The sequence below is a fragment of the Trachemys scripta genome, chromosome 5 (genome assembly GCF_013100865.1).
Source record: "Trachemys scripta elegans isolate TJP31775 chromosome 5, CAS_Tse_1.0, whole genome shotgun sequence".
Lineage (NCBI taxonomy): Eukaryota > Metazoa > Chordata > Testudines > Emydidae > Trachemys > Trachemys scripta.
This window is the reverse complement of record NC_048302.1, coordinates 13,050,384-13,076,889: the sequence shown is the minus strand read 5'-3', so window position 1 is coordinate 13,076,889 and position 26,506 is coordinate 13,050,384. Positions and strand designations below refer to the sequence as shown.

At 47.6% G+C, this 26,506-nt stretch overlaps 1 protein-coding gene across 10 annotated transcripts in view; it reads right to left on the bottom strand.

Moving 5' to 3' along the window:
• Positions 1 to 26,506, bottom strand: part of SHROOM3 (shroom family member 3) — a 185,162-nt gene that overhangs the window by 45,825 nt on the left and 112,831 nt on the right. For all 10 annotated transcript variants that reach the window (XR_004645988.1, XM_034772746.1, XM_034772740.1 and 7 more), the window contains 3 exons: positions 21,199 to 21,330; positions 7,741 to 7,872; positions 753 to 4,071 (listed from right to left, as the gene is read on the bottom strand). Coding sequence is in view for 9 of the 10 variants with exons in the window: in XM_034772740.1 (XP_034628631.1) it covers positions 753 to 4,071; positions 7,741 to 7,872; positions 21,199 to 21,330 (3,583 nt within the window). In the remaining variant the exon portion in view is untranslated. The remainder of the gene's footprint in view (positions 1 to 752; positions 4,072 to 7,740; positions 7,873 to 21,198; positions 21,331 to 26,506) is intronic.

Below are 26,506 nucleotides of genomic sequence, written 5' to 3'. Positions count from 1 at the left end.
AGGAGCTGGCCTGGGATCTTGCTTTCTTTGAAATTCTTTTGCTGCCAACAGTCACTCAACCCTCCCACCCATTTGTGACATCATCACGATTTTCACAACAACCAATTGGATGTGGAAAATATTGGCCCAGTTTCTCCTCCGCAGTTGGACTGTAGGGGGATCCTCCAGGGTTGAAGAGGTAATTTAATGGCTCCTAAGGTATACCCCTTCCTGCAGGCAGCAGAGAGGGCATGGCTGGGGGAAAGGGGCGCATGCCTGGGCTTTCCTGCACCCCAGCTGTTGTAGTGGCCTTTGGGGGTCATTAGTGCCCCTAACCTGCTCTAATTTATGCCAGGGAAATGGCCCGCTGCATTGCAGCTCTAGGCTTGGGGGAGCAGAAAGATGACTTAAGGACCCCTTTGCACACCCCTTTTCAGAGTTGTGCTCCGTGCTTCTGAGCTGCAGAAGTCTCTAGACCTAGGCTTTCAGACGAGGAATAAGCAGCAGGAGCAGATGTACTCTTAAAAGCATTTACACCAACATCCTTTCCCCAAGCAAATCTGCCTAGCGTTAAGAAAACAGGGGAAGAGAAAGACAGGAAGGCTGTGCTACCCAGCTAGCCGGCATTTCAAACTGCCCCAGGCTAATTTAAACAGACCATATGGTCCATATTGCAGGGCACAATTAACCGCATTGTGAGTACGGATAACTGAATATCAGGCTAGCATCATAACACCCCCAGCCTGTGAATATCAGCTGGACAATGGACTTACCCGGTGTTTCTTGTCAGCTGTGGGAGACGACCTGGAGCGCACATGCACCGTGACTGACTGGTTATCAGATCTATCGAGCAAGTCTTCTGCAGACACTGATTTCCCAGATCTCCCGGGCAATGAGGCCTTTTCAAAGACCCGCTCCTCCATCCTGTAGAGGAGCTGGTCGCGTGAGCCACGCTGACCTGCCTGAGTGCTTTTCGGCAGCTCCGGTTTGGCTCTGCAATCTCGGCGTCTGTCCATTTTAAACTGGCTTGCAGAGGAATTGCTGCCGCCATCCTGGTGCCCTTTCTTTTGTTCAAACCCATTGAGATCAAAGCAGCCCGTCAGCCCAGGGGGAAGGGTAGAGGAGACCCGGCCTGTTCTAGACACCTGCTCTAGTGACACTCTCCGGTGGTAAAGCTTCTGATCTTGAAGCGAATTCATGCTGGAGGCAGAGGAGAGGCTCTGGCTGTCTAGGCCGCTGGCTTGCAGGTAGGAGCTTTGTGAGCGCTCTCTCAGGACCCCAGCATCGTGAGAAGGCCGCTTCCCAGTTTTGCGTTCGATGTAGTCCGCGAGTGCGTTCTGCTGCAGCTGCTTCAGCTCTGGCTTGGAGAGATTGACGGTGGAGCGCGCTTTGTTCTCTCGCTCAAAGATCTTGCGCCGGTCAGCCACCGTGTTCTCTGGGAAGATGAAATGGAGGCCTTTCTTCTGGGAGGAGAAGGGCGAGGGCTCACGGTCTGAGACACCCACTTCGTTTATTTTCTCTGGCTCGGAGTAGGACCTCTTCTTCTGCTCGGCCGTCAGCCGCTTCCTGCCCCCGATGCGGGACATGTGCTGTGGCAGCCCAGCGTGGCTCTCCTTCTCAAGGTAATCCAGGAAAGGGACATTGTTCTGCGTAGGAGTGACACTGTGCCTCTCCTTGGGGATGTGAGGGGATGCTGTGGTGCTCCTCATCCCAACATGGGCCGAGGCCGGTCTCTGTGCACTCCTCTTGGGTTTGCTCCCAAAGGATGGGCTGATGTCGAGGTCTTTGCGCCTGAACGATGTGGCTCGTAGGACCTTGGACTGAGCATCTTTAATGCTGTTTCTGTAGTTTCTGCTGAAGGAGGTGTCCAGCTGTGTTCCAGGAGCGTCTTGGACGTTATCCTGCCACAGGATTTCCTTCTCTGGCTCGCACATCAGCTGGAACGTGCTTTTGCTCCTTGTCAGACCGTAGTACTCGCTCTGCTGTGCCTGATTTGCTGCCCCTGCCATCTGCTGCTCCACCGGATGCCAATCAACCTCCTCAGGCTTCGCGCTCCCATTCCTGCTCACCGGCTGCACACCCGGCGGCATCTCAGAGCCAGTTGTGCTGGGTCGCCTGCACTGTTCGCTGGCTGGCTGGCCATGCTCTTGGGAGTTTGACTTGTTTCGTACGTCCTCTGTGCTGTTAAGAGAGCACCTAGGGCCGGATGATTGGCTTGGCCTATTTGGCCCATAATTATGTCCAAAGCTGGGCACCCCCATGCTCTGGGGCCTTTGACTGCCTTGCTCACGTTGCTCGATCTTGCTGACCTTCTCCAGCACAGAACAGTGGGGCTTGCTGGATTCCAGTTTCCCGGGCTGGAGGCTTTGGGTGCTGCTGGAGCTTAGCCGGCTCCTGCTGAAATCGGAGGCCTTTGGCTGCAGCAGAGAAGAGGGCGCCTCGTACTTTGGCTCTGCATTGTGGAATGGGGCCATGCTGGCGACGTCGTCCTCATGCCGTGTGAAGGCTTGTCTGTCCAAATCGTTCCATGGCCCACACCCTGGCCCTCTCTGATCCTTCTCTGCTTTATTATTGCGATTTGTGAAAGACCGTTTGGCGTCAGAACAGCCCTCGCATTGTTGCCTCTCCTTTAGCTCCAAACTATGTTGCCTCCTGGTGCTCTCTAGGCTGTTCGGCAAGGGTGAAAAGCCAAGCTGCATGGCCTTACTGTAACACCACTGATTCTGGCTGGCGGGGTCTCTCTCACTTTTCTGTAGATTAGCATTTTTGTCCTCCTGCAACTCAGCCGCCCAGTACTCCTCGGGCTGATAGAGAGCTTTGCTTTCACTGGCATCCCTCGAGCGGGCCTGCAGAGGCTGTGAATTGTGGTTGGAGTGTGAGGTGTTGCTTGGGCTCTCTCGGATGCCATGCGACGTCACATAAAGGGAACCTGACTTGTCCTTTTGGGAAGGGGTCGAATGGACATCAGGGCCCGATGTACCGTGAGGTTTGTACTGAGCGAATTTTGCTTCCTGCTTTCTCTCAGCAGCTGGTGGCCCGTAGTCTGGCCGATAAAAGACGGCCGATCTGTTTGTAAAGCTTTGGTTTCCATTCTCATCGACGCCAGAATGGCTGCAGACCGGGGCCTTCTCATACGAGGCTGGAAGAGGTGGCGCGTATCCACTCTCTTTGGCCAGAGCTGGATAGAGCATCCCATTATTGCTTGCCGAAGGCTGGGGCACCTGGGCAAAGTGTGGCTCGGGGGAAGGTACAGGGTAGACGCCGGTAGGAAGCAAAGGCTGTCCTGGTTGTGCTGCCTGGGAATAGCTCTGCTTCGGTGTCACTTTGGGGCTGCTCTCAGGGCTTTTCTCCACCACGGTGTGCAGCTGCCCTTCCACAAACATGGGTTTCAGCAGCTGTCCCTGCCCCAGGGAGACAGTGCCAGAAGACGGAGGCCAGGCCCCTTTCGGCTGAGCTCGACACGGCTTGTTTTGATCAAGGCTGGACCAGGAGCTGGGCCTCTCGTGGTGCCTTATTGCCGCATAGCTGTCACTGCGAGTTGGTGGCATGGGGGGCCCCTTCGGGTGCTGACCCTCACTGTCGGAGGAGCTCCTCCTTTGCTGTCCCCAGAAGGGGACTCCACTGTACCGGCTGTGACCAGGCAGCCTGCTGTAGCCGCGGCCTTCTGCCTGCGTCCGCCCTTCACCGCTTGGACGCAGCGTGGAGGAGTTCACTTCGTACTCCTCAGAGACCCCTCGCTGGGCGTCGTAGACCGTCTTGACGTACCTGATGTCAGCCTGCCTCATCCCCTCCTGCGGGCTGCCTCGGGAGTGCACGTTGTCCATGGAGAAGGAGCGCTCCTTGCAGAAGGAAGGCGCCGGGCACTCGGGGATGCTGGAGTTGGTGGAGAAGGAGCTGTAGGCGGAGTCCCTCTTGCTGTGGAGTTGGGCAAGCTGGTCGATGCTGTTGGTGGACTTGGCTGGTGAAAGGTGGCCAGGGGGATATCCAGAAGGGGTATGGTCCAAGGTTTCCATACTACCCCACGAGCTGTACTGGTCAGGGCTTCTCCTCAGATAGCCATGGTCATAGCCAGAGAGATCACTCGTGGAGGAACTAGAGGAGAGAGAGAGAGAGAAGGGAAAAATAGACTGTTAGCAAGAGAGGCATGCTTTGGCTTATAAACGAGCTCAGAGGCAAGATGTTTAGTTTTTAGAAGAACAGACGAAAACCCATATTTGGGCCTGACTCTGTTCGCTGTCTGCAGTCATCTTGGTTTACTAAGAGAAATTGCTTGACATTGCAACACATGTCTCCTATTTATCACTGGGGGGGCGGCGGCGGGGGGGGGGGGAATAAAGGCGGAAGCACTGTGCAAGCTTTGGAGCCAGGGAAGATCTGCCGCACCCATCAAACCCATCCAAAGCATTTAAAAAATAAAAATAAATGCAGATGCCAGAGAGGGAAAGAGCAAGGGAGTAGGAGTGGCTGCTTGGGGGAGGAATTGAATCTCTCCCTTTTTTTTCCATTTTTTTTCTTTTTATGGAGTTGAAGGCTACACCCTGGCAGTCTTCCTGGAAACTCAACTGTAGCAGAGAAATTTTGTTTGCTGTGAGAAAACTAAACAGACAAGACAGAAGGGAGACGGGGGGCATGTATGTGTGGATGTCTGTGTGGGAAGGAAATTACAGTAGTGTTTTGATAAGACCCCAGGAAGTCTTTACAGCCCCACCGCGGATGTAGTTTAGCAGGCAAGGGCGTTCCCCGTTAAGGGATCTGCAGAGCATTAGCTAGGTCAGATATAAGTCGGTGGAGGAACCTCTGATGTGGTCACTGGAAGTCTGTCTGTCCATAAAGAAGACTATTCAAGTAGTTACTGGGAGGGAGGGAGGTGCTCTTGTTCCAGACATACGTATGTTTCAGAATGGGTTTGTTCACATTAAGGGGGAAGGTGTGGAGGTTTTAAATTGTTGGGAGGGACTTTCTGGGCTCACAACCCCTGTTTCACTCCATCAGGTGTTTCTGGGGCTGAAGAGGGTAATTTGAGGTACTATTTTTCCTCTCCCTCTGTCCTATGCAGCTCTCCCTCTGGACACAGATACCCTCATTCCCCTACACAAGGAGCTTAACAGGCTCCCCCCTCGCACTCCCAGGCACTCTGGGAGCAAGGATCTGAGCTGGGAAGCACTAGCTGATGGGCTGCCCAGCGGCTGGGCTTTGGTAGTGTGCAGAAAACAGTCACACGGTAGCCACTCGGGGTGGTTAGTAGTCACACACTCAGCTTAGAAATAGCTGTATTTCCTGGAACGGCAGGCCCAGTTCCTGCACAGGCCGTTCATCTTGCTTGCTCCACGCACGTGCCTGTCTGTGTGCACGTCCGATGAGATTGGAGGCGCTGACCATCCACAACAGCCACTGGAGCTTATGGGAGTTGGGGATGCTCGGTAGCTCTGAACAGCAAATTACCAGGTCCTCTGAGGCAGCTGCTGTAAGGTGAAGCAGCCCCCAGGCTAATCTCTAGTCACTAAAGAATCCCTGGTACTTCTCAAAACACATTTGCACTGTAACTTCCCCAGGCACAGCTGGACGGAAGAAGCTAAGCTGTGCAAAGAACAGCTAGAAAGAGAGATGGGTGGACAGCCTTAAGGAAAGGCAGCGAGAAGGACTCTGCCTGCAAAGCAAAGCAAAGGATAAGATAAGCGCAGAAAGGGGTGCAGAGACACATATACGGACATGGAGGGGAATAATGTCAATGAAACCTCAGGACAGCCACGTTGTTCATGTCCGGTGTCAGCTGGTGATCTACTTTCACATTTTATTTTAGTTTTTTCTTTTTTTAATGAACAGCGGACTATGGGTTTCAGACCCCGACAGCCAGACTCTCAGCCAGGGCCCCGGCAATCCACCCAGGGAAGTCGACACGGGGAGCTGGCAAACTGACCACTAGATGCCACTGGCGTTCCTCATTAAAAACACCTGGAGGAAAAATCATCCTTGGCAGCAGGGAATCCAGGCTGGAGTTTCTCTGTCAGAAATGCAGCAGCTGTGATGCAAAGCCCCTCGCTGTCAGCTGAATGGGCTACTAACAGGATGATTTGAGTGGAAGGCGAACCCGCATTTCTACTGTAACTCCTAGTTTGTCTTCCCCTGCCCCACCGCCCAGGCTCTTTGGAGCTGGTTCTTGGCTGACATTCGCAGTGCCAGTGTTTAAGTTGCCCAGAGGGTTTGCACAGAGGCTGTGCGGACAATCCCTCCTTCGGAAGCCCATCTGCCTTTCAAGGGGAAACAAAGAGGGTAGAATTGTGGACATCTCTCTCCAGACTGCCCATGACACTTACTGACAAGTGTCTTCCGGAGCTTCTTAGCGCAGTCGGAAAGAGAACCACCCCCACCCCGAAGAGGCTGGGATCATGGCATTCATTCAAGTTTGCAGCCTAAATAATGGCTGGAGGGGTCTGATCCCATATTCTTTTAACAGAACTAAAATCCCAGGCCTAGTCTTCTGGGACTGGTAACCCACCACACTGACTTAGGAGGGAAACACACACATCATTATGACTCTGACCCCTGCAGAAAGCAGTTGGCAACATCAGGAAATCCCTCACTGAACTTCTCACCCTGGGAGGACCATCAGTGATGTAATACCTTTGGCGATAGTGACTGCTCATGAAAGCAGCTTGTTGCACTGACAGGCGATGTTTCCATGCTGCCTGGGTCCTTTTCTTATTTTTTATTTGCTAATTTTTATTCCACTTTTTTTTTCTTCTTCGCTGGGGAAAGGAACAGGGTGGAGAACGTTTGTGAGGTCTTGAAGGCCGGGGAGTGTCTCTCTCAGATCCTATTATAGCTAAACACATTTTTAAAAGTGTTCCGCCTAACATGGGTTTAAAGGAGTTGCCCAGTCAGAGTAGAGCAGGGAACACAATGTTTAATCGGTTTAGGAACCAGTTTTCACGACTAGCTCTAGGTCTTGAGCTGTTATATCACAGTAGTACAGTAGGACTTGGTAGGTCCCTACCTAGAGTTGGTATCTAGCTCTCAGTGCGATGCTGAGATTTGACTCAGACCCGACCGAGACGGTGGGAATACAAGGCCAGATTTTTAAGGGAGTTCATCGCCAACTGTTCCCATATAGGCACCTAAATAAAATGCAGCTGGCTGCTTCATTTGGATGCCACGTAGGAGCTGGGGGCTTGTAAAAATCCAGCCCCAACTGTGGATGATGAGTGCTTTTGAAAATCTTGCCTGTATATATTAGGGCCAACACGGAGCCCCATTGAAGTCAAGTGAGGCTCTAGGGGTCATTGGAGTGCATTGTTCGCTCAGGGCCTTAGCTCAGAAGCCTTGTGAACTGGTCTTACTACGTGTATGTAAAGTGCCGTCAGGAGCTATGTAGACAAATAATGATAATAATCATAGTAGCCAAATACTGCAGTCATTACCAAGTGCTTGACCCAAAGCCTAATGAAATCACTGGGTGTCTTTCAACTGACTTCACTGAACTGTATGTCCTTACACACATAAAATTACCATTGAAGTCAATGGGAGTTTTGCTCGTGTAAAGACTGGGTAAGGACTGGCAGGATCTGTCCGAATGCACCGAAGCAGGTTGCAGTAGACAGGCAATTTGGCAGGGATGACTGATTTTATTGCTCAGAGAGGAAGGATACTTTCTATGGATGAGTAGAGAGTTTTCTTTTCTTGGAATGACACACTAAACAAAAAACAACTCTGCTGTATTCCTCTGAGTTTTACAGTACATGGCCAAGACCACATGGCCCTTACCTGGAATGGTAGGACTGATGCCAAGGAGTGCCAATCGTGCCCTGAGATATTTGCATCATGCTGGGATCGGGTTGGTTCTCTATGAATTTGGTTGAATGCCAGGAGTGCGGTCGGCCCACAAGTTCAGCCCGCCTAGGTAGAAAGAGAGAGGGATCCGAAATATTAGCAACACCCAGTCGTTCGGCTCCTTTGTCTGGGGTAAGAGCCATGTAAATGGACATTGGCAAATAAATGTTAATCAGCACATATCACTCCTCAGGCCTCTGTTTGTTGCTGCTTTTCAGGCAATTAATTTGAAAGAACACTGAGTTATCCACCCATGCTGCCATATGTACACATGACAGCACACATTCACATCCAGGCACACTCATCCTCATGCCAATACATGCTCATCAACACATACTCTGATAGGCTGACACACATGGATACACATGAACATAGTGAGCATAAATTCTGTTTACATAAACATATTCAAAGATTGTTACCAAGCCCACTGGCTTCTTGTAGAGATTTTTCCTTGTGTATCTTAATTGCAGACATGGGCGCTGATCCAACAGGATGATGATCCCTTGTATCCACAAGAAAAATTAAGCCATAACACCATTTCACTATTTTTTTGCAAACCATTTGCTAAAGATTCCCGAAGAACAAACCATTATTTCAGTTTTAAGGGCACCTTTGATCTTCAGTGAAGGAAAGAGATCTGTTTTATCCCGCTGTTATGACAGGATCTCATTAATAAGAGCTGAACTGAAAATTTAAAAGGGAGGAGGTGAACAAATCAAATTTTCCCCGTAGGTGTGTTTAAACAGAGCTCTTTTGTTCCATCCCTTGCCAAGAAAACAAGGAAACTGAATGTGGTCGGGTGGGAGGCTGACAGAACTGGATTTACGAAGTAACTCATACTGTCGCCTTCTCTTATTCCTGAAGTGTCCCTTCATAACACAAAGAGACTTGGGGATTTAAAGGATCTCTTTGTAGTTTTGGTAGAAGCAAAACCTATGCCGTTTTCATTTCTGGTTTGGGAAAGCCCATTGTTTGACAGATAGAAGTATGTCTTCCCTTGAATCCTTCAGCAAAGAGCTGTAAGAATTGTGCTGCCCAGTCCTCTAAGCCATTAATACTTTAAAAGCAATTCAACCAACAATCCTGTAATAGCATCATGAGTAAACAAGGAAGCTGTGAATCTAACTCAAAAGACAAGCACTACACATTTAAGTGTGGGATAACCTTGCATTGTGTCCACACCTACTTGTTGCTGAAAATGTGGATTAAGTGTAATAGAATCTTAGGAGAGTTTAAACTAATAGCGGTGGTGGGTGCTTTGGTACAGGTGACCACCTGCTCATGTTGCACAAAGTCATGTACGCAAGCTCTGTGGAAAATCGGAGACTGAAACATGTGTTTGTGCACCAAACTAACAAGATTAAATGTATATGCTCCTTGTGACTTCACTAGGATTGGACCCAAAAGTCTACAGATAATCGTTCAGCTGATGTCTTCTGTGTAGGTGTATGTGTGCGCCCATGTGCATGCGGCACAACAACATAGGTTCCTGGCATGTGCCATCTAACACAGGATTAGGCAAGGAGCTTGCTCTTTCAGGTATTTGCACAAATCTAGTTTACTCCTAGTAAGGCTGTCCTTAGAGGAAGGAGATTGGTGCAATTGAAACGACTGGATCTGCAGCTGAATATTTACCTCCAATTGTCTATTATGGGAAGATGACCACATTTAACTCATCAAAGCAAAGCACTGGTTTACCAAAGGCAGGTCTTGATAAAAAACATTCCATACATGTGTTTTATCCCAGGGTACAGGTTCCAGGTACCAATATAAAATCACTGCAAGAGTAAACATTTTTTAAAAACGGCCATAGAACTGGCTTTGGAGAGACTGCAATATTGTGAGAACCTGACTCTTATCCTAGGCACAGTTGTAAGCCTCTCAGTACTGCAGTTAATTTCTGACTCAAGACAAACAATGAACCAGACCCTCCGCTGGTGTAAATCAGTGTAGTTCCATTGGCGTCAGTGAAGCCAGGCCAATTTACAGACACCAGGAATCTCGCCCAGAAAGTATTTCAAAAGGCAAAACTGCTCCAGCCCTGAGCCCCCCCAAACCTGGAACCCCTTCCTGCACCCCAAATCCCTCATCCCTGGTCCCACCCCAGAGCCTGCACCCCCAACCCTCTGCCCCAGCCCCTGAGCCCCCTCCCCAAACCCAGAGCCCCTCCTATACCCCAAACCCCTCATCCCCGGCCCCACCCAAGCCTGCACGCCCAGCCCAGAGCCCTGACCCCCTCCCGCATCCCAACCCCCTGCCCCCAGTCCAGAGCCCCTGAACCCCTCATTCCCAGCCCCACCCCACAGCCCTCACCCCCGCACCCCAACCCTCTGCCCCAGCCCTGAGCCCCTCCCACACCCCAAGCCCCTCATCCCCAGCTCCGTTTGATCGTGGGCACCAACAATTTTCTTCAACTGGGTCCCCAGAAAAAAAGTTTGAAAATCACTGATCTAGACCATCCCTGACAGGTGTTTGTCTAACCTGCTCCTACAAACCTCCAATGGCGGAGATTCCACAACCTCCGTAGGCAATTTATTCCAGTGCTTAACCACCCTGACAGTTATGATTATATTCCTAATGTCCAACCTAAACCTCTCTTGCTGCATTTTAAGCCCATTGCTTCTTGTCTTACCGTGAGTGGTTAACGAGAACAATTTTTCTCCCCCCTCCTTGTAACAACCAGAGCGGGTCTGATTCTCCTCTCACACCTTTTTAACACCAGTGTTGCTCATTTCATGTCACGGAAGTTTCATCTGACTTAGATCAGTGTAGCTGAGAGGAAAATCAGGCCCAGTAGCTGAAAAGTATTTGCTTAATTTTGACTGAGTTCCTGATCAAAAAGGAAAAAAAAATATCCTAATTTCTGAGCTGATTTTCATAGAATCATAGAATATCAGAGTTGGAAGGGACCTCGAGGTCATCTAGTCCAACCCCCTGCTCAAAGCAGGACCAATTCCCAGCTAAATCATCCCAGCCAGGGCTTTGTCAAGCCGGGCCTTAAAAACCTCCAAGGAAGGAGACTCCACCACCTCCCTAGGTAACGCATTCCAGTGTTTCACCACCCTCCTAGTGAAATAGTTTTTACTGATATCCAACCTGGACCTCCCCCACTGCAACTTGAGACCATTGCTCCTTGTTCTGTCGTCTGCCACCACTGAGAACAGCCGAGCTCCATCCTCTTTGGAACCCCCCTTCAGGTAGTTGAAGGCTGCTATCAAATCCCCCCTCATTCTTCTCTTCTGGAGACTAAACAATCCCAGTTCCCTCAAGTTTCAGAGTAACAGCCGTGTTAGTCTGTATCCGTAAAAAGAAGAACAGGAGTACTTGTGGCACCTTAGAGACTAACAAATTTATTAGAGCATAAGCTTTCGTGGACTACAGCCCACTTCGCCTCTCCTCATAAGTCATGTGCTCCAGACCCCTAATCATTTTTGTTGCCCTCCGCTGGACTCTTTCCAATTTTTCCACATCCTTCTTGTAGTGTGGGGCCCAAAACTGGACACAGTATTCCAGATGAGGCCTCACCAATGTCGAATAAAGGGGAATGATCACGTCCCTCGATCTGCTGGCAATGCCCCTACTTATACAGCCCAAAATGCCGTTAGCCTTCTTGGCAACAAGAGCACACTGTTGACTCATATCCAGCTTCTCGTCCACTGTGACCCCTATGTCTTTTTCTGCAGAACTGCTACCTAGCCATTCGGTCCCTAGTCTGTAGCAGTGCATGGGATTCTTCCGTCCTAAGTGCAGGACTCTGCACTTGTCCTTGTTGAACCTCATCAGGTTTTTTTTGGCCCAATCTTCTAATTTGTCTAGGTCCCTCTGTATCCGATCCCTACCCTCTAGTGTATCTACCACGCCTCCTAGTTTAGTGTCATCTGCAAACTTGCTGAGAGTGCAGTCCACACCATCCTCCAGATCATTAATAAAGATATTAAACAAAACCGGCCCCAGGACCGACCCTTGGGGCACTCCGCTTGAAACCGGCTGCCAACTAGACATGGAGCCATTGATCACTACCCGTTGAGCCCGACGATCTAGCCAGCTTTCTATCCACCTTACAGTCCATTCATCCAGCCCATATGTCTTTAACTTGGCGGCAAGAATACTGTGGGAGACCGTATCAAAAGCTTTGCTAAAGTCAAGGAATAACATCCACTGCTTTCCCCTCATCCACAGAGCCAGTTATCTCATCATAGAAGGCAATTAGGTTAGTCAGGCACGACTTCCCCTTGGTGAATCCATGCTGACTGTTCCTGATCACTTTCCTCTCCTCTAAATGTTTCATAATTGATTCCTTGAGGACCTGCTCCATGATTTTTCCAGGGACTGAGGTGAGGCTGACTGGCCTGTAGTTCCCCGGATCCTCCTTCTTCCCTTTTTTAAAGATGGGCACTACATTAGCCTTTTTCCAGTCATCTGGGACCTCCCCGGATCGCCATGAGTTTTCAAAAATAATGGCTAATGGCTCTGCAATCTCACCAACCAACTCCAACTTTGAGAAAAGAAATAAAGCATACCTGGGAAAAAGCTTTTTGGTCTCTTTAAAAACAAAGAGAAAAACAGCAATGGGAAAAGGCAACAATGAGAAATTTAAATTCACTTGCTTTTATCAGTGTGTTGAAGATTACTCTTATTTCAGTGTTTATCTTGTACTATGGAGCTGTCTGGGTTAGTCAGGAACAGTTAGCTTCTCAACTGTTATACATGCCTATTCATTTTATAGTGCAAAGATATGGATACTGTAAATCATGCCTAAGGACTTCACTTACAACAAGCATGGAATTTATTCACTGTCTGACATATCTAGTGATTTACTAGGGAAATTCCTAGTGTTGTGAGGAAGTTATACAAAGCTCCTGAAGCTATGGATTGTGGTAAACAGTGTGCTGTGATAGATAGATAGATAGATAGATAGATAGATAGATAGATAGATAGATNTGTGCTGTGATAGATAGATAGATAGATAGATAGATAGATAGATAGATAGATAGATAGATAGATAGATAGATAGATAGATAGTGAAAACCACTGAAAAATATATGGAGGAGAGGAGGAAAAATACATGCCCCAAATGCAAAGTTTTTGAACGTGTATGTATGGGCCAGATCCTCAACTGGCTTAAATCAGAGTAGCTCCACTGAAGTCAATGCTGATTTACAGCTGCTGAGAATCTGACCCACAGACCTCAGTGGGAGAAAATAGCTCTGTAGTATCTCGGGAGTTCTCCCAACAAATAAATTTCAGAACATATAACAAGGCAGCAGAGCTGTGGAGACACTTCTTTGCACCTGCAGTTCATCAGAATGTCAGTTAAGCAGGGCTGGATTCTCCATTGCCTTTCACCTTGTGCAGTAACTTATACCAGGGCAAGGTACGTGCAAAGATTACACAAGGTGCTGAACAATGGGAATATGGACCCTAATTCTCTAAGCTCACCTCCAAAGAATACTAAAACACAAAGCAAGATGAGTTCCAAAACAGAGACATTACCTTATAGCAAACATCAGCATTTTTGATAGCAACCCTCTGGCCAAATCAACATCGTATGGAGAAGGTGCTTTGCACAAAGCCCTTTCTCTGTGCTCTCTGTTCTTCTTTCAGCCTCTTTTTAGATATAAAAGTTCCCCAGGAGCTTCATTTTCTGCTGCAGTTGTACAGTCTGATCTGACTCCAGGGCACTGAGTTTTAGGGAAGTTTCGTCAGCCAACCATTCTACTAATGTGACCAATTAAAGCCACACTGAAGTTCCAGGGGTAGCAGGCATCCCACAACGCACCATGCTAGAAGAAGTTAACTGCTGAGTGTCACAATGCGATGCAAGAAAAAGCAAGGAGGGGAAGAAAACTGCTGACCACTTCCACTGGGGAAAAAATGCTTCATGGTAGAACCCAAAATAAAATCCAAAGTTCCTTTTCCAATGATATCACCAATAATAACTGCAGCCTCCTCCACACACAAAAATGACACTGTTAGCAAAACCCCATGAGAATTCCTTTGGAGTGCTTCACTACGGGCTTCATTGCAAAACACTGCAAAGACCTTTGGAGGGGAAATGAGCAGGTTGGGGGAGCTGTACATTTTGGTGCCATTCCTATCCAGTGTGGAGCAGTTGTGTTGTATAAAGGTTGCCGTACGTATATATCAGCGCTGGGGTGAATATCAGATGAAAAGAACAGGGATAATGGGATCTCGACTGCACAAAGACATCCTTATACCACACCAGTGAATCCCCCCGATTCTCACATCTCAATAGTTCATCAAGGGGTTCCCGACATGACATCAATAAAGTGAGGAGAGAATGGATGCCAGGGCCAGCACTGAAAAATTACCCCGAGTCTATTGTCAGGGTTTAGAACTTGGCTATAAAAATTAATTTCACCTAAAAGGGACATGTTGTTTAAGAAGTGGTTACTGCAAAAGTGGCCATACATAACAACTGCCTTCCAAGGTACCACATGCACATGGCTTAGCAAATCCACACTAAATGAGTAATCTCTCACCTGAAAACACAATGGTCTGCCTTACAGGGTAAAACCTCCATTTTCATTGCAAGCCTAAATAAAGGGAGCTCTTTACATGTCAGGCTCTCTCTCAAGTAATTAATAGGTTTCTCCATCTTTTATATGGGCTATTTTTTACACCCAGGAAACCCCATTGCAATCCATGGTCCTGTCAAAGTGCTCTGCACGGTCTTGCTGGGGATCTAAGTTTGATTTCAAAAATTTTTTGATGTGAATGTAGCCCCTGATTCAGCCAGGCACCTAAGTGCATGGACTTCATTACTGTGCTTGAGACCCATTTAAGTCGGTAGAACTTAAGCACATGCTTAAGTACTTGCTGATTCATGGCTTTGAGTCTTTATTAAATGGGAGGATTGTCAGCAATAGCGAGAGTCAGGCACAGGATAAGAAAGTACTGGGTAAATTTCTCAACAATGTCACACTGTTGCATTTCAGTGACCTGCAATAGCTCTGGCTATTCCAGTCCAAAGTGTCTCTTGAGCAGAGAAAGGCAACTCAGCAAAATTACACAGGGTTTTGAGATATGGGTGAATGTCTAGCATGAGACCACGAATCCCATCTTCACTCATGAGCTAAGGTAGCTCTGCAGAGATGAAAGGCTAGTGCATTAATTCAGTACACTGCCATGGGTGGAAACTTCAGATTAAATGCTTTCTCCAACTCATACTTAAATAATACTGCATCACCCACAGAGCCCCATCAGGTCCTTCTGAAGACAAGAAGTGGTTGTAATAAGCATTTCAACAAGACTGGGCAGGCCAAGAGGGCTGCCAAACGTCTAACAGGGTGGTCTACCTTCTCTTAAATGTAGCACTCACTTTGTGGATCTGAAGGTAGGAGGGGCTTACAAATATATGCTTCAAAACCACACGGAAAGCATTCAGTCAACAGCTTCCCCCCTACCTAGTGCTAGATGGAAACATGTTACAGCCCTCAAGGCAGCTATAAAATTAGCTATAAAATTAACCAAATGGATCTACTAGTTTTTAAGAAGTTTTGAGCTTTGAAGGATTCGTTTAACATTAACCCCTTTGCTTCTGTGGATTATGGAGCTTCCACTGCTGGTTGAGGGCTTCATCCCAAGAGCCAAAAAATTTAAGGGAAAATATTACTGGAGAGTGGCAGACAATAATAATGGGAGACAAGAAGAACTTTAGACTGATGTCTAAGTTTCAGTAAGATGCTGAAGCTAAAGAGGAGGATTCTGTAAGGAATGCCCCTTCATCAGCTGGTGTATCATAGGAACCCAAGTCTACAGCTGACTAATTTAATTTGATCCATGCAGGGAATAATGGGATGTAATTCAGTCTTTTAGAACATGAATCAATGCACAGTAAAGGGCCAATCACTGAGTTTGACTGACTACCAACTAAGTCACCATTGTCAGCACACCAGTCAGGTGATCTTCATTTGTCGATCACAGTATGCAGTTGAGGCTACAGGTGTACAGATGTTCATCAAACTCATGGTTAACATATGAATCAAAGAACCTTTGGTGAGTCTAGATTTTCCCAGTAAAAGCTAATCCATGTGGATGGACTCCTGTGTCCATATGGGTGGGTATAATGGGCAACCAGCAAGGATTATCCTGCTGGATCAGGGCCCATGCCTGCAATTAAGATACACAAGAGAAAATCTCTACGTTAAAAAGACCCGAGAAGAAGGATTTGTATAATGAAAACATTGTCATCAATGGAGCTAGACTGATTTACACCCGCTGAGGATCTGTCTCAGAGTTTGTCACATTTCACTGTAGTAATATACTGGGCATCATTAGAATAAGGATATGTCCTACGTGCATCCACCAAAATGACAATCAGTCCCCAGAGCCTGAAAATAAATCAAGTGCATTGCACTTCCTGCTTCATATTTATATCGGGCCATACTCCTCATTACAGTCCTTGTGCTTTGCTATTAAGCAGAAGGTGAATGAAAACTAAAACACTCAGAAAGCCTATTAGGATTTCTACAGCGTGAAGCCACAATCCACTCAAAGAGACGTCATTCATAATTAAGGTGCAGTCATGGTTCTCAAAATAGCACATCGGACTAGGTCAATTAGAGAGAAAATCAACCTTAATAGCCTCAGCTTTATTCCTCTTTACTGATTCTGTTTGTTTAGACTCACAGAACTCTTCGAAGAAGTTTTGGTGCCAGGTTGGGAGGAAGCTGTGTTCCTTAATAGACATTACTGAAGAATAATGAAAACTCACCAGAAAGATTACTCAAGTCAGTGAAGCGTTACTCAAAATGTCACCAGATCAACATAGGGCCAATCATAGCTCTCCACAAGGTTTGCAAAAATGGGACAGAACTGAACGCACACATGTTTATTCTTCTGCATATGCTCAGGCAATGTTCCCACTAACAGTAGTGTACGCCAGTTAAAAAAGGACATACTTCACACAGTTTAGGTGAGTCTTGTGAATATACTGCAAACTGGCTTTTAAATAATTCAAATAATTTTAAATAATTCAGAATATATTAAGAAGTACATTATGGACCATTTCCAATAGACAACTCTCTGCCTGAGGAAATCATTTTGAAGTGTCCCCAAGATTTCTTGCTTGTTTGATCTTTAGTCAAAGATCAAGGATAAAATTTATCTGCTGAGATCACCTGAGTTCTAGCGTGGACCAGTTTGGTCCCACTGGTATTGCTTGCCCCATTCCCAGTGCTTAAGACAGGTTTCACTTTTGGCCTTTAGCTGATACATACAAATACTATTTGTTTACCGTCCTTCCAAGCTACATTTAGGATACCTGAGTTGTGCCACGTTGACTCTTTATAGCCATGTCACATTGCACTAGTTGTGGGAGCTTTAACACATCTCTGAAATCACTTTACATTTACTTAGGGCTTGTCTAGACGAGCATTTAGTTTGTGGCAAGCTGGGGTGTAAATCGACCTCACACTAGCCTGCTGTGCACTAAGGGCCTGTGCGAACCCTGCTGCAGTGTACCGGAAGTTCCCTAGTGAGTTTGATCTAGTCCAGTTTCAACATGGTGTCACTCCGCGACTGCATTAGGAAACCGTTGGAGCGCAGCAGCCGTGTGCACAGGGACAATGAGTGAACAGCAGGCTAACATGGGGTAGATTTACACCCCACCTTGCTGTGAACTAAAGGTATGTCTACACAGCAAAAAACACCCGCAGCAGTGAGTCTCAGAACCTGGGTCAACTGACTCAGGCTCGCGCTACAGGGCTAAAAATAGCAGTGTAGGCATTCCTGCTCGTGCCGGAGCCCAGGCTCTGAAATCCGGTGAGCTTTTACAGATAGGGAAACTGAGGCATACATGGTGAAGTGACTTGCCGAAGGTCACCCAGAGCTGGTAACTGGATTATGCTCTAACTAATTACCTGATGCTTAACTGTCATTCAGTAAAAAGTGCAGCTAACAGGCAATATCTCTTAGATTTAAGGCTCATCTTACTCAAGGGAAGAGTCCCACTGACTTCAGCTGACATTAACTGGACAACGCACTTGAATACAGTGAGCAGGATTTAGCTGTTAATATGAGAGCTGATGTAGAACAACTACATGCTCGTTGATTACTAGATCCAACAAGTGTGTCCTACTGGAATCTTTTCTGAATGCAGAGTTTTTAACAACCAGTAGCATTTATTTAACCCCCTATATAAAGTAAATGAAAGGGTGTATCAGATCCGAAATTTGAAGGGAAGCCATACTGGTTGGGTTGCATTGCCAGAACATTCACGCAGTTCACACGTGACTGTGGCTTAGGCAAGTAGAAGTCAGAACCGATTAATTGGTCTTGCCTGGTGTTACCTAGAGAACAGGAAGGTTGGAATGAAGGCTGAAGGGGTCTGAAAGACAGCCTCTCCCCTGTTCTTGCTACAATTTCACGGTACTTTCCTTTACTGGAAAAGAGGAAGAAAGAAGAGATTCGGAAAGGGTGCCTGATTGTATTGTAGGGCGTTTATACTTTTCAGCTTATGTCTTAGGGGAAAACTCCAGCTATTTCTGTCTCCCCAAGCATTACCACTATAGTCTCCTGAAGTGAAGCCAAAACAAAAGACCCTGGGCCAGACCCCCAGGCCCAGCTGGCATAAATCGGCACAGCTCTGTTGAAGTCATAGAGCGACGCTGATTTATGCCAACTGAGGATCTGACTCAACAGGTTTAATGCAAACAATTTTTCTGGTTCTTCTTCAGTCAATACATAATTAGTTCAAAAAAGACAAGAGAACAAGAACGACTAAGATGCTTACGCACTCTGCTAGAAAACACGCAGCAACCGCATCAGGAGAGACTTCTAAACAATGGATGGAATGTGCTTTCCGACTCTCGCTCATTTCCAATAATGAGCAGCACGGAGCCGGTGACTGGCAGGAAATATGTCACACTATAAGCCTGATTATCCCAATGCAATGGGGACAGTGAATAACTGCAGATAGCAAAGGGGATTTGCAGTGTAATTAGCAGACACCAGGAACATGATCCTGTTTTGGATAATGGTTTCAGATGGGGTATCTGAATTCCACTCTTTTTGTGCTATACATTCATACTGCTGTGCCTGATTCACCTCCAATTTACCCAGATGCAAATCAAAAGCAGCTCCCTTGAATTCAGTGGCGTTACACACATAAAAGGCCTGGCTGTCCCCACACCAGTGTATGTACATATGTATGTACGCATTTACATACTACATAGATTCTGACCCTTCCCTGGGGTAACTCACAGATAAGTTGATCGACGCCAACAGGGGATCTGACCCTCTAGTTTCAACTGAGTTCTCCTGATTTGCCCCTGAGCTTGTGAGAGCAGTCTCCAGGCCCTATGGTCTCAATCTCTCACAGCCTGGACAGAATGGAGAGCAGGGCAGCTGCCGGCTGCTGCTACTTGATTCAACCCTGGGGCAAGCTCAAGCTGCCAGGGTCAGCTTAACTTATGTCAATGGCCTAAGGTCCCTCAGGGACCTTACATCTCTGAAGGGGCAGGCAAAGATGAGCTCAGATGTGACATGATCCCTTCCCTCCCTGCCCCTCCTTCCCCTTCCCCTGGGGATGGGAGAGAGCAGAGCTACCTCCACCAGATTTACACCAACAGAGAGTTACCCGGCACAGCGGTAATTCTCCACTAGCCTCCTCTGGTGGCTTGCAGTGGCTAATAAACCTGAAAATACAGACCATATATGTAACGTGACTCAAATATGTAATATAGCTCAGATGACTGAGGAGTCAGCACCTCTTTCATACAAAACCTTTCAATTTTTCAGATTTTTGCCCCCCATCCCTAAATGGCCCCCTCAAGGATTGAACTCACAACCCTTGGTTTAGCAGGCCAATGCTCAAACCACTCATCTATCCCTGAAGAGAGTAGCGGAGCTGGACTCTCTAGACTTGATTCTTCACTGCTTTGCACCTTGTCTAGCCATTCATGCTTGTGCAGAGTGGCTGTAAAACAAGATCATTACGATCTAGTAGCATTTTATACTCACTTTGCTCTCCACAAAGTGCTGGGCAACAAAGAATCAGGCAGGCGGTACTCAAAAATTACAAGGCATTCTATAGTTAACGATGCCAACTCCAGGACAGATCCTCAGCTGGTGAACACAGGTGCGGCTCCACTGATTTCAACAGACCCCAATTTCCAGCAGCTAAGAATCTGGCCCTAGAATCCTGGAGTTTCCCAAAGACTGGAAACACTTATTTTCCATCCTGAATTTCACAGAACGCTTTAGACAATCGGCGATCCAAAGCACTTCATCATTTCGGATGTGTTTACAGAAAGCAAACGAGTTGTGGGGCTGCCCCTGCTGGCACAGCCAAAGGTTAAGGCCTTGCAGCATATTCCCTCCCACTCTCAAATTCTTCTACATTAAGGCTACTTCCTGTTTGGAACCAAAGTGTCAACCATTGATACACAATATAGACAGGTAGCAGACACAGCCTGAAATGCTACTCTCTGTGTAATAAAAACCCCGTGACTGTCTCTGATGGGAAAATATCACAATGAAGCACTAAACTGTGATGCTTCTCTCAAGTAACTACTGTTGGGAATGAAAGATCTACAAGCAGGAAGTACTAAACTTGAACTCTCAAAGCGTATTGATTTATTTTCAGTTCAAAACAATCTTTTGTTTCAAAATTTCCATTAGTTTTACAAAAACAAACAATTAAAAATGGTCAAAATAAAAGGGAAACATTTGGATTTTGTAAAAATGAAATGCTTCTTTCAATCTGAAATGAACTCTTTTTTCACTTTTCAATTCACTGAAAATTTTCCTTGATTTTTCAGAATTCCCAGCAAATCAAAAAATGCATTATTTGCACAGCTCTAATCTTCAGCTGCCTCAATACCTCTACACATCTATCCCTTGGTCCAAAGCAATGGAGCTACTCCAGATTTACCCCAGTGCAGTGGAAAGCTGAATTTGGCCCTACTTCTCTAATTGTCTTCTCCAGGACTGACAAAGTTCTATAAAGGAGAGGAAAGGAATGCACACCCAAGTCAACCAGTCTCCCCTTGGGCATATCAGCAACAAGAGTGACTAGCTACTCTGAGCTACTCTGTGCACAGCCCCACACAAACGTTATCAACGACAGCAAAGTTGTCCCTTGCTCAGGGCACAAGATTGAGTTTATTTCCCTGGCATTACACTGGAGGTGTGCGAAGGGCTAAGCGTGAGGTGAATTAATGACTCTGACACAATCCCACTTCCTGACGCTTCAAAAACTTGACACTTACACGGGTATAAATTGACGCTTCTCCCTGACGAGGGAAGTTGTGTTTGACAATGGACCCAGCTGAGGATCTGTCCCAGAATGCAATTCAAAGTACATAAATAACCGGAATAGGTAGAGGGCGGGAAGAGAATCATGAGGAAAACCATCTTCTCTCTCACCTGTTCTTCAGCCGTGGTTTAACTCCTCCTGACCATGCTGTTTTGCTGTGCTGTAGGTCAGTGGGGATACACTCCGGACTGAGTGAGTGGGAAGTGGGCAGGTCAGTGTGTTCCTTTGCTACACATGTGTCCCTGTCAAAAGAAACCAAGGGAGTGTCAAAGTTCATGGAGTGCCTGAGACAAACAGACACACATACATTAATGATACGTCTGACGAAGTGGATATTCACCCACGAAAGCTTATGCTCCAATACATCTGTTAGTCTTAAAGGTGCCACAGGACTCTCTGTTGCTTTACACATACATTAAGATCACTTTCAAAATATCAAAGAAATATGTAGATGGGGGGGGGTATTACATCAAAGCCTCATTTTTAACACACACAAAGGAAAATGTCTGATGGAAAACAGCTGCTAAAAGCCATTGATGTGCCTATTCTTCTCCATGGGAAAGATGAAAGGATACATCACCACCAAAACTGGATTCGTAGGGTGAAATTCTGCTCTCCGTTATAGCGAGGCAGAGTTTGGTCATTAAAACCCTCCTCCCTAAATGTTTTGGAGCAACTGTGCAATAGATCAACATAGATTGTCACTGATCGAGAAGAATCCACAGCGGGATCAAATATAGAATGCATTGAGAGAGATGCAAAGTGGGTGAAGTAATATGTTTTATTAGGCCAACCTCTGGTGGAGGGGACAAGTTTCTGAACTTCACAGAGCTCATCCTCAGGTCTGGAGAAGGTGACCAGAGGTTCATGCATTAACTACTGAGAAGTACAAATGCTAATAGTGAGAGGGGGCAGCCATTGTGCCAGGTCCTGAACGTACACATAGGAAAAGGCAGCCCTTGACCTTTGAGATCTTACAGTCTAGACCAGTGGTGGGCCAACTACGGCCTGCGGGCTGGATCCAGCCCACCAACCGTTTTAAGCTGATATGTGAGCTCCTGCTGGGGAGCGGGGTCTGGGGCTTGCCCCGCTTCAGCTGGGGTGCAGGGTCGGGGGCCGCACCATGCAGCTCCCAGAAGCCACGGCATGGTCCTGCTCTGGCTCCTACACGCTCCAATGGCCCCCTCTGGTGCTCCAATGGGAGCTGCAGGGGCGGTGCCTGCGGTCGGGGCAGCGTGCAGAGCCGCCTGGCTGCGCCTCCCCGTAGGAGCCGGAGAAGGGACATGCCACTGCTTCCAGGAGCCGCTTGAGATAAGCGCCGCTCGGGGCCTGCACCCCTGCCTTAGCCCCAGCCCTGATCCCCCTCCCACCCTCCAAACCCCTCAGTCCCAGCCCAGAGCACCCTCCTACACCCCAAACACCTTATCCCCAGCCCCACCCCAGAGCCTGCACCCCCCAGCTGGAACCCATCCCAATCCCTCATCCCAGCCTGGAGCCCCTCCCACACCCTGAACTCATTTCTGGCCCCACCCCAGAGCCCGCACCCCCAACCAGAGCCCAAACCCCCTCCCAAACCCCAACCCCAATTTTGTCAACATTCATGGGCCACCATACAATTTCTATTCCCAGATGTGGCCCTCAGGCCAAAAAGTTTGCCCACCCCTGGTCTATACAGACAAGACAAAAGTTACGAGAAAGGAAACGTTATCCCCGATTTACAGATGAGGCCTTAAGACATTAAATGACTGGCCCAAGGTCACACTGGAAGTCTGTGACAGAGCCAGGAACTGACCGCTGATCTCCTGTCTCTGAGGCTAGCGCTTTAACTACAAGAACATCCTTCTTTCCTGTAAGAGGAGCAGGAGCTGCGTTGCAGAGCTGAGGAACTTAGCTTGGGTGAGCACTAGTTCTTCTTGTTTTAAGGCTGTATTCCAGGCTCGCTTTGCTAACAGCAAAACCATTGATCTTACGCCCGCAGACAAGTCCTACCTACCCGGAACGATGGCGAGATAGAAAGGTCTATCCACAGTTCAACGTTCTTCCCATTAGATTAACACACAAAGGGCTAGCCCACCCCAACAAAAACAACACAGATGATTATTAATTATTTCTATTCTTTTAGCATAGAAAATAAAATCTCTTGAAACACTGGGTGTTCTTAATGACTCTAATTTTCACAGTCAAATGTGGGTCTGGTTGACAGTCACCTCTCTGCTAATGTAAGGAAAACACTGCATAAAAATCTGTGTGAGACGCATGTTCTTTCCCTGTCTTTCTTTCCCTCCTGCCTAGCCCTGAGGAGAGCTGCAGACTAAGATGGGGAGTAATTGTCCCTTGTTCTACGTTTAATAGGCTTCGGTCTGAGAGCACATGCCAACATAGGAGGCTTTAGATATTTCGGATGGCTTAGATTCCATTCCTGTGAGAGGCCAGCCTTCTTTGTATCCATTTAAATCCTCCCCCTCCAAGCCCCTCTCCCCTGCAAGCCCCCCACGTGTCAGGCAAGAATTTTAAGTCTCACATTGCAGATGAGATATACCAGGGAAACAGCAGCACTTTCACCTAGATTGGGGAATTTCATTGGTCCAGAACTAGACAGAATGGCCTCCTTCCTCCGTCTGCTTATCTGTGTCTGTGTTTTACCCCAAATCCTGCCGTAGCTGCCTTTTTTTTAAACCAAATCTCACTCTACTTTACCTCTCACCCAGTGTGACCGTGTCCTACTCCCCTCTGAATAAACCTCTGGGGAACCTCATAGGTATGAGTAAGGGGGCGTTATTTAGCAACTCAGACAGTGGGCCCTCCTCACAGTTGCTCGATGCACATACAAAACAATACAAACTGATTGACTAATGCCGAACAAAATAGATCTCCCTCTGTATAAAGCTAACCAGATTTCTCTCAGGAAGAAGCCTGCATGAATACTGGGAGCCAAATTTCTCGTGTTACACCAGTGACATGCCACTGAAGCCAATGGCTCCACTTCTCCTCTCGCACCAGTTTCATCAATATAGTTACTATTACTCCTGATGTACGCCTGTGTGGGAGAAGAATATTTCAGTGCAGGATAGAGCAGAGAGGAGAGAACTGGTCTCGATAAGATTAAACGTAACCTCTTTTTTGAAAAAATAAATATTATTGCTTATATTGCAGGAGTGCCTAGAGGACAGATGTGATGAAGTGAGAATTCTTCATCATGTTTTGTATGAATACTCTGTGTGCCTCAGTTTCCCCCACGTGCTGCATGGTTAACTGGGTGGGGGGAAAAGGTTGTGTACCCTTTGCAGAGCTCCAGGTATGGCTGTCTGGGCCTGACCCCATGCTATGAAGAGTCTCGGAAGACAATTGCTCGGACTTTTGGTACCTAGCAAATAACAACTATGAAAGATCCACCCCTCCGCAGAAAGCCAGACTGGTTTGAGCAGCTGGAGAACAAAGGGCTAGGAGGAGGGCCAGGTGACAATGTTTGCCTGGGAACAAGGACAAAGGACTGAGGAGGGGCTGGGGGGTTGTTAAGGGTGGGTTGCTGGAAGCAGGAAAAGCTTCTGGACTGGGACTAAGAAAGGGTCAGAGGAGAGCTCTGGGCTCTGAACTGACCCAGATGGCCTATGCTGTAACTCTCTGCTCTCTGTGATAACCAAGGACTTTCGACGCTGCGTTCCAGACATCTAATACGCCCTTCTGCTTTTACAGCGCTGTCTGGGAGTCACTCCAGATAAAGGAAACTGGGGGTGCATTGCTCCCTTTAGGTGTGTAAGTCTCCCTCCGGGGTCCAATCCAGGTGGACTTGCAGCAGGGAGCTCATGGCATAAAGCAGGTGTGCAGAAGGCTCTGAGTTTCAGTCCCAGGAGACTGTGAAGCCACGGGGTTTACCCCAGTGAGAGAGTGTGACCCTAAGGGGGCTGACGCACTGAAGGAGCTCTCCCAGGGACCAGACCTGTGGATCCGTGACAACAGGGCCCCCAAATGCCAAGCTCTTTGCAAACATACAGCAAAGAAATGGCCCCAACCCTGCAGAGCTTACACATCTGCTCTACTTGTTTCTAGACAGAGCCGCTCTTGGGGGGATCTTTGTTACAAGTGAGCACATGGAAGCATCTGAGAAATCTATTCTTGCAAGATTTCCAGCACCCTTTGGCAGACCTCAGCAGATCAGAAAAGCCCTCAGCTGATGGACGCTGATTGGTAACTTGTCTCCAAATGAGGAGCTTGACCCTGCATTCTTTGTGTACTCAAAATTCCCACTGATTTCAGTAGCTTTGGACACACACAAAATGTAGGGATTTGGTCCCTTTGGCGGTTTGCTATCACTAGTACAAAGCAGGATATACAGCTATACTATTGCACTGATACTAGGCCAAATCCTAGGTCCTGTAATTCTGCAGAGGAGAGCCTTGCACTGGTAGAGAAGCAGTATGGCCAGCCAAAAACCACGAGTGAGCCTTCCCTCGCTCCATGAGACAGGCTTAAAATATATGGAATTTAAGAATGACCCATTTTGGGTTCTTTTCATTTGCCTGGTGGGGTTGGAGACTTCAGGAGGCAGTCAGGCCAAGGTTTCAAGCCTTTCTTGGCAACCATGAGAACAGAAATGTACTCTGTGTTTATTAATGAAAGCTGGGAGTCTCCTACAATCACATGACTCCAGGAGCTGGGGCTTTAAGAAAAACTCCAAATATCGCAAAACTCATGCTCAAGTTATGAGAGCTGGCAAGTGGCAATACTGGAGAAGAGAGAGCACCACTTCCACCCAACATCCCTCCGAGCACCAGTCGCTTCTTCCGTGGGAGTGAATGGGGCTGCCTGGCTGCAGAATAGCTCTTCAGCTGCTGCCCAGGAAGCCAGTTCCCCCAGGAACTGCTTAGCATCCCTGGGTGCTCATACTGGCCAGGCTGTGGGGTTGTGGCCAGGTTCCTCCCCATGCAGCAGCAGGGTCAGGATGTGGCCCATCGGCTGCAGTTTTGGCCTGACACAACCGTGCGGAGTGGATACAGAGAAGTAGCAATTTTATTTCTAATCCTCCATTAGTCAACACATGGAAACAGTGACCAACCATCAGCTCATCTTCACTCTATGGCACAGGGGAAGCGTGACCCTGGCATAACGAGCTGTCTCATGCTGGGGAGACAGCGGGATCCGATTGAAATGTTAAGATTCTCAGGACATGCACTTGTCCTTAGCTCTGGGGCAAATTCTGACATCACTACTCAGGGCCTGATTCTCAGTTACACTTTATGCCCCTCTGGTAGCGTAAAGGGGCCTTAAAGTGAGTGTAACTAATTTATGCCACTTGAAGTTCCCCTCCTCGCACTGCCCGATTGGTGGAGAGTGAGTTTAGCAATAGCCTACCCAAGCTAACGTGAATCCAGCTAGCCCAGGTAACAGTAGCAGTGAAGCCAATGCATGACCCAGCACGGG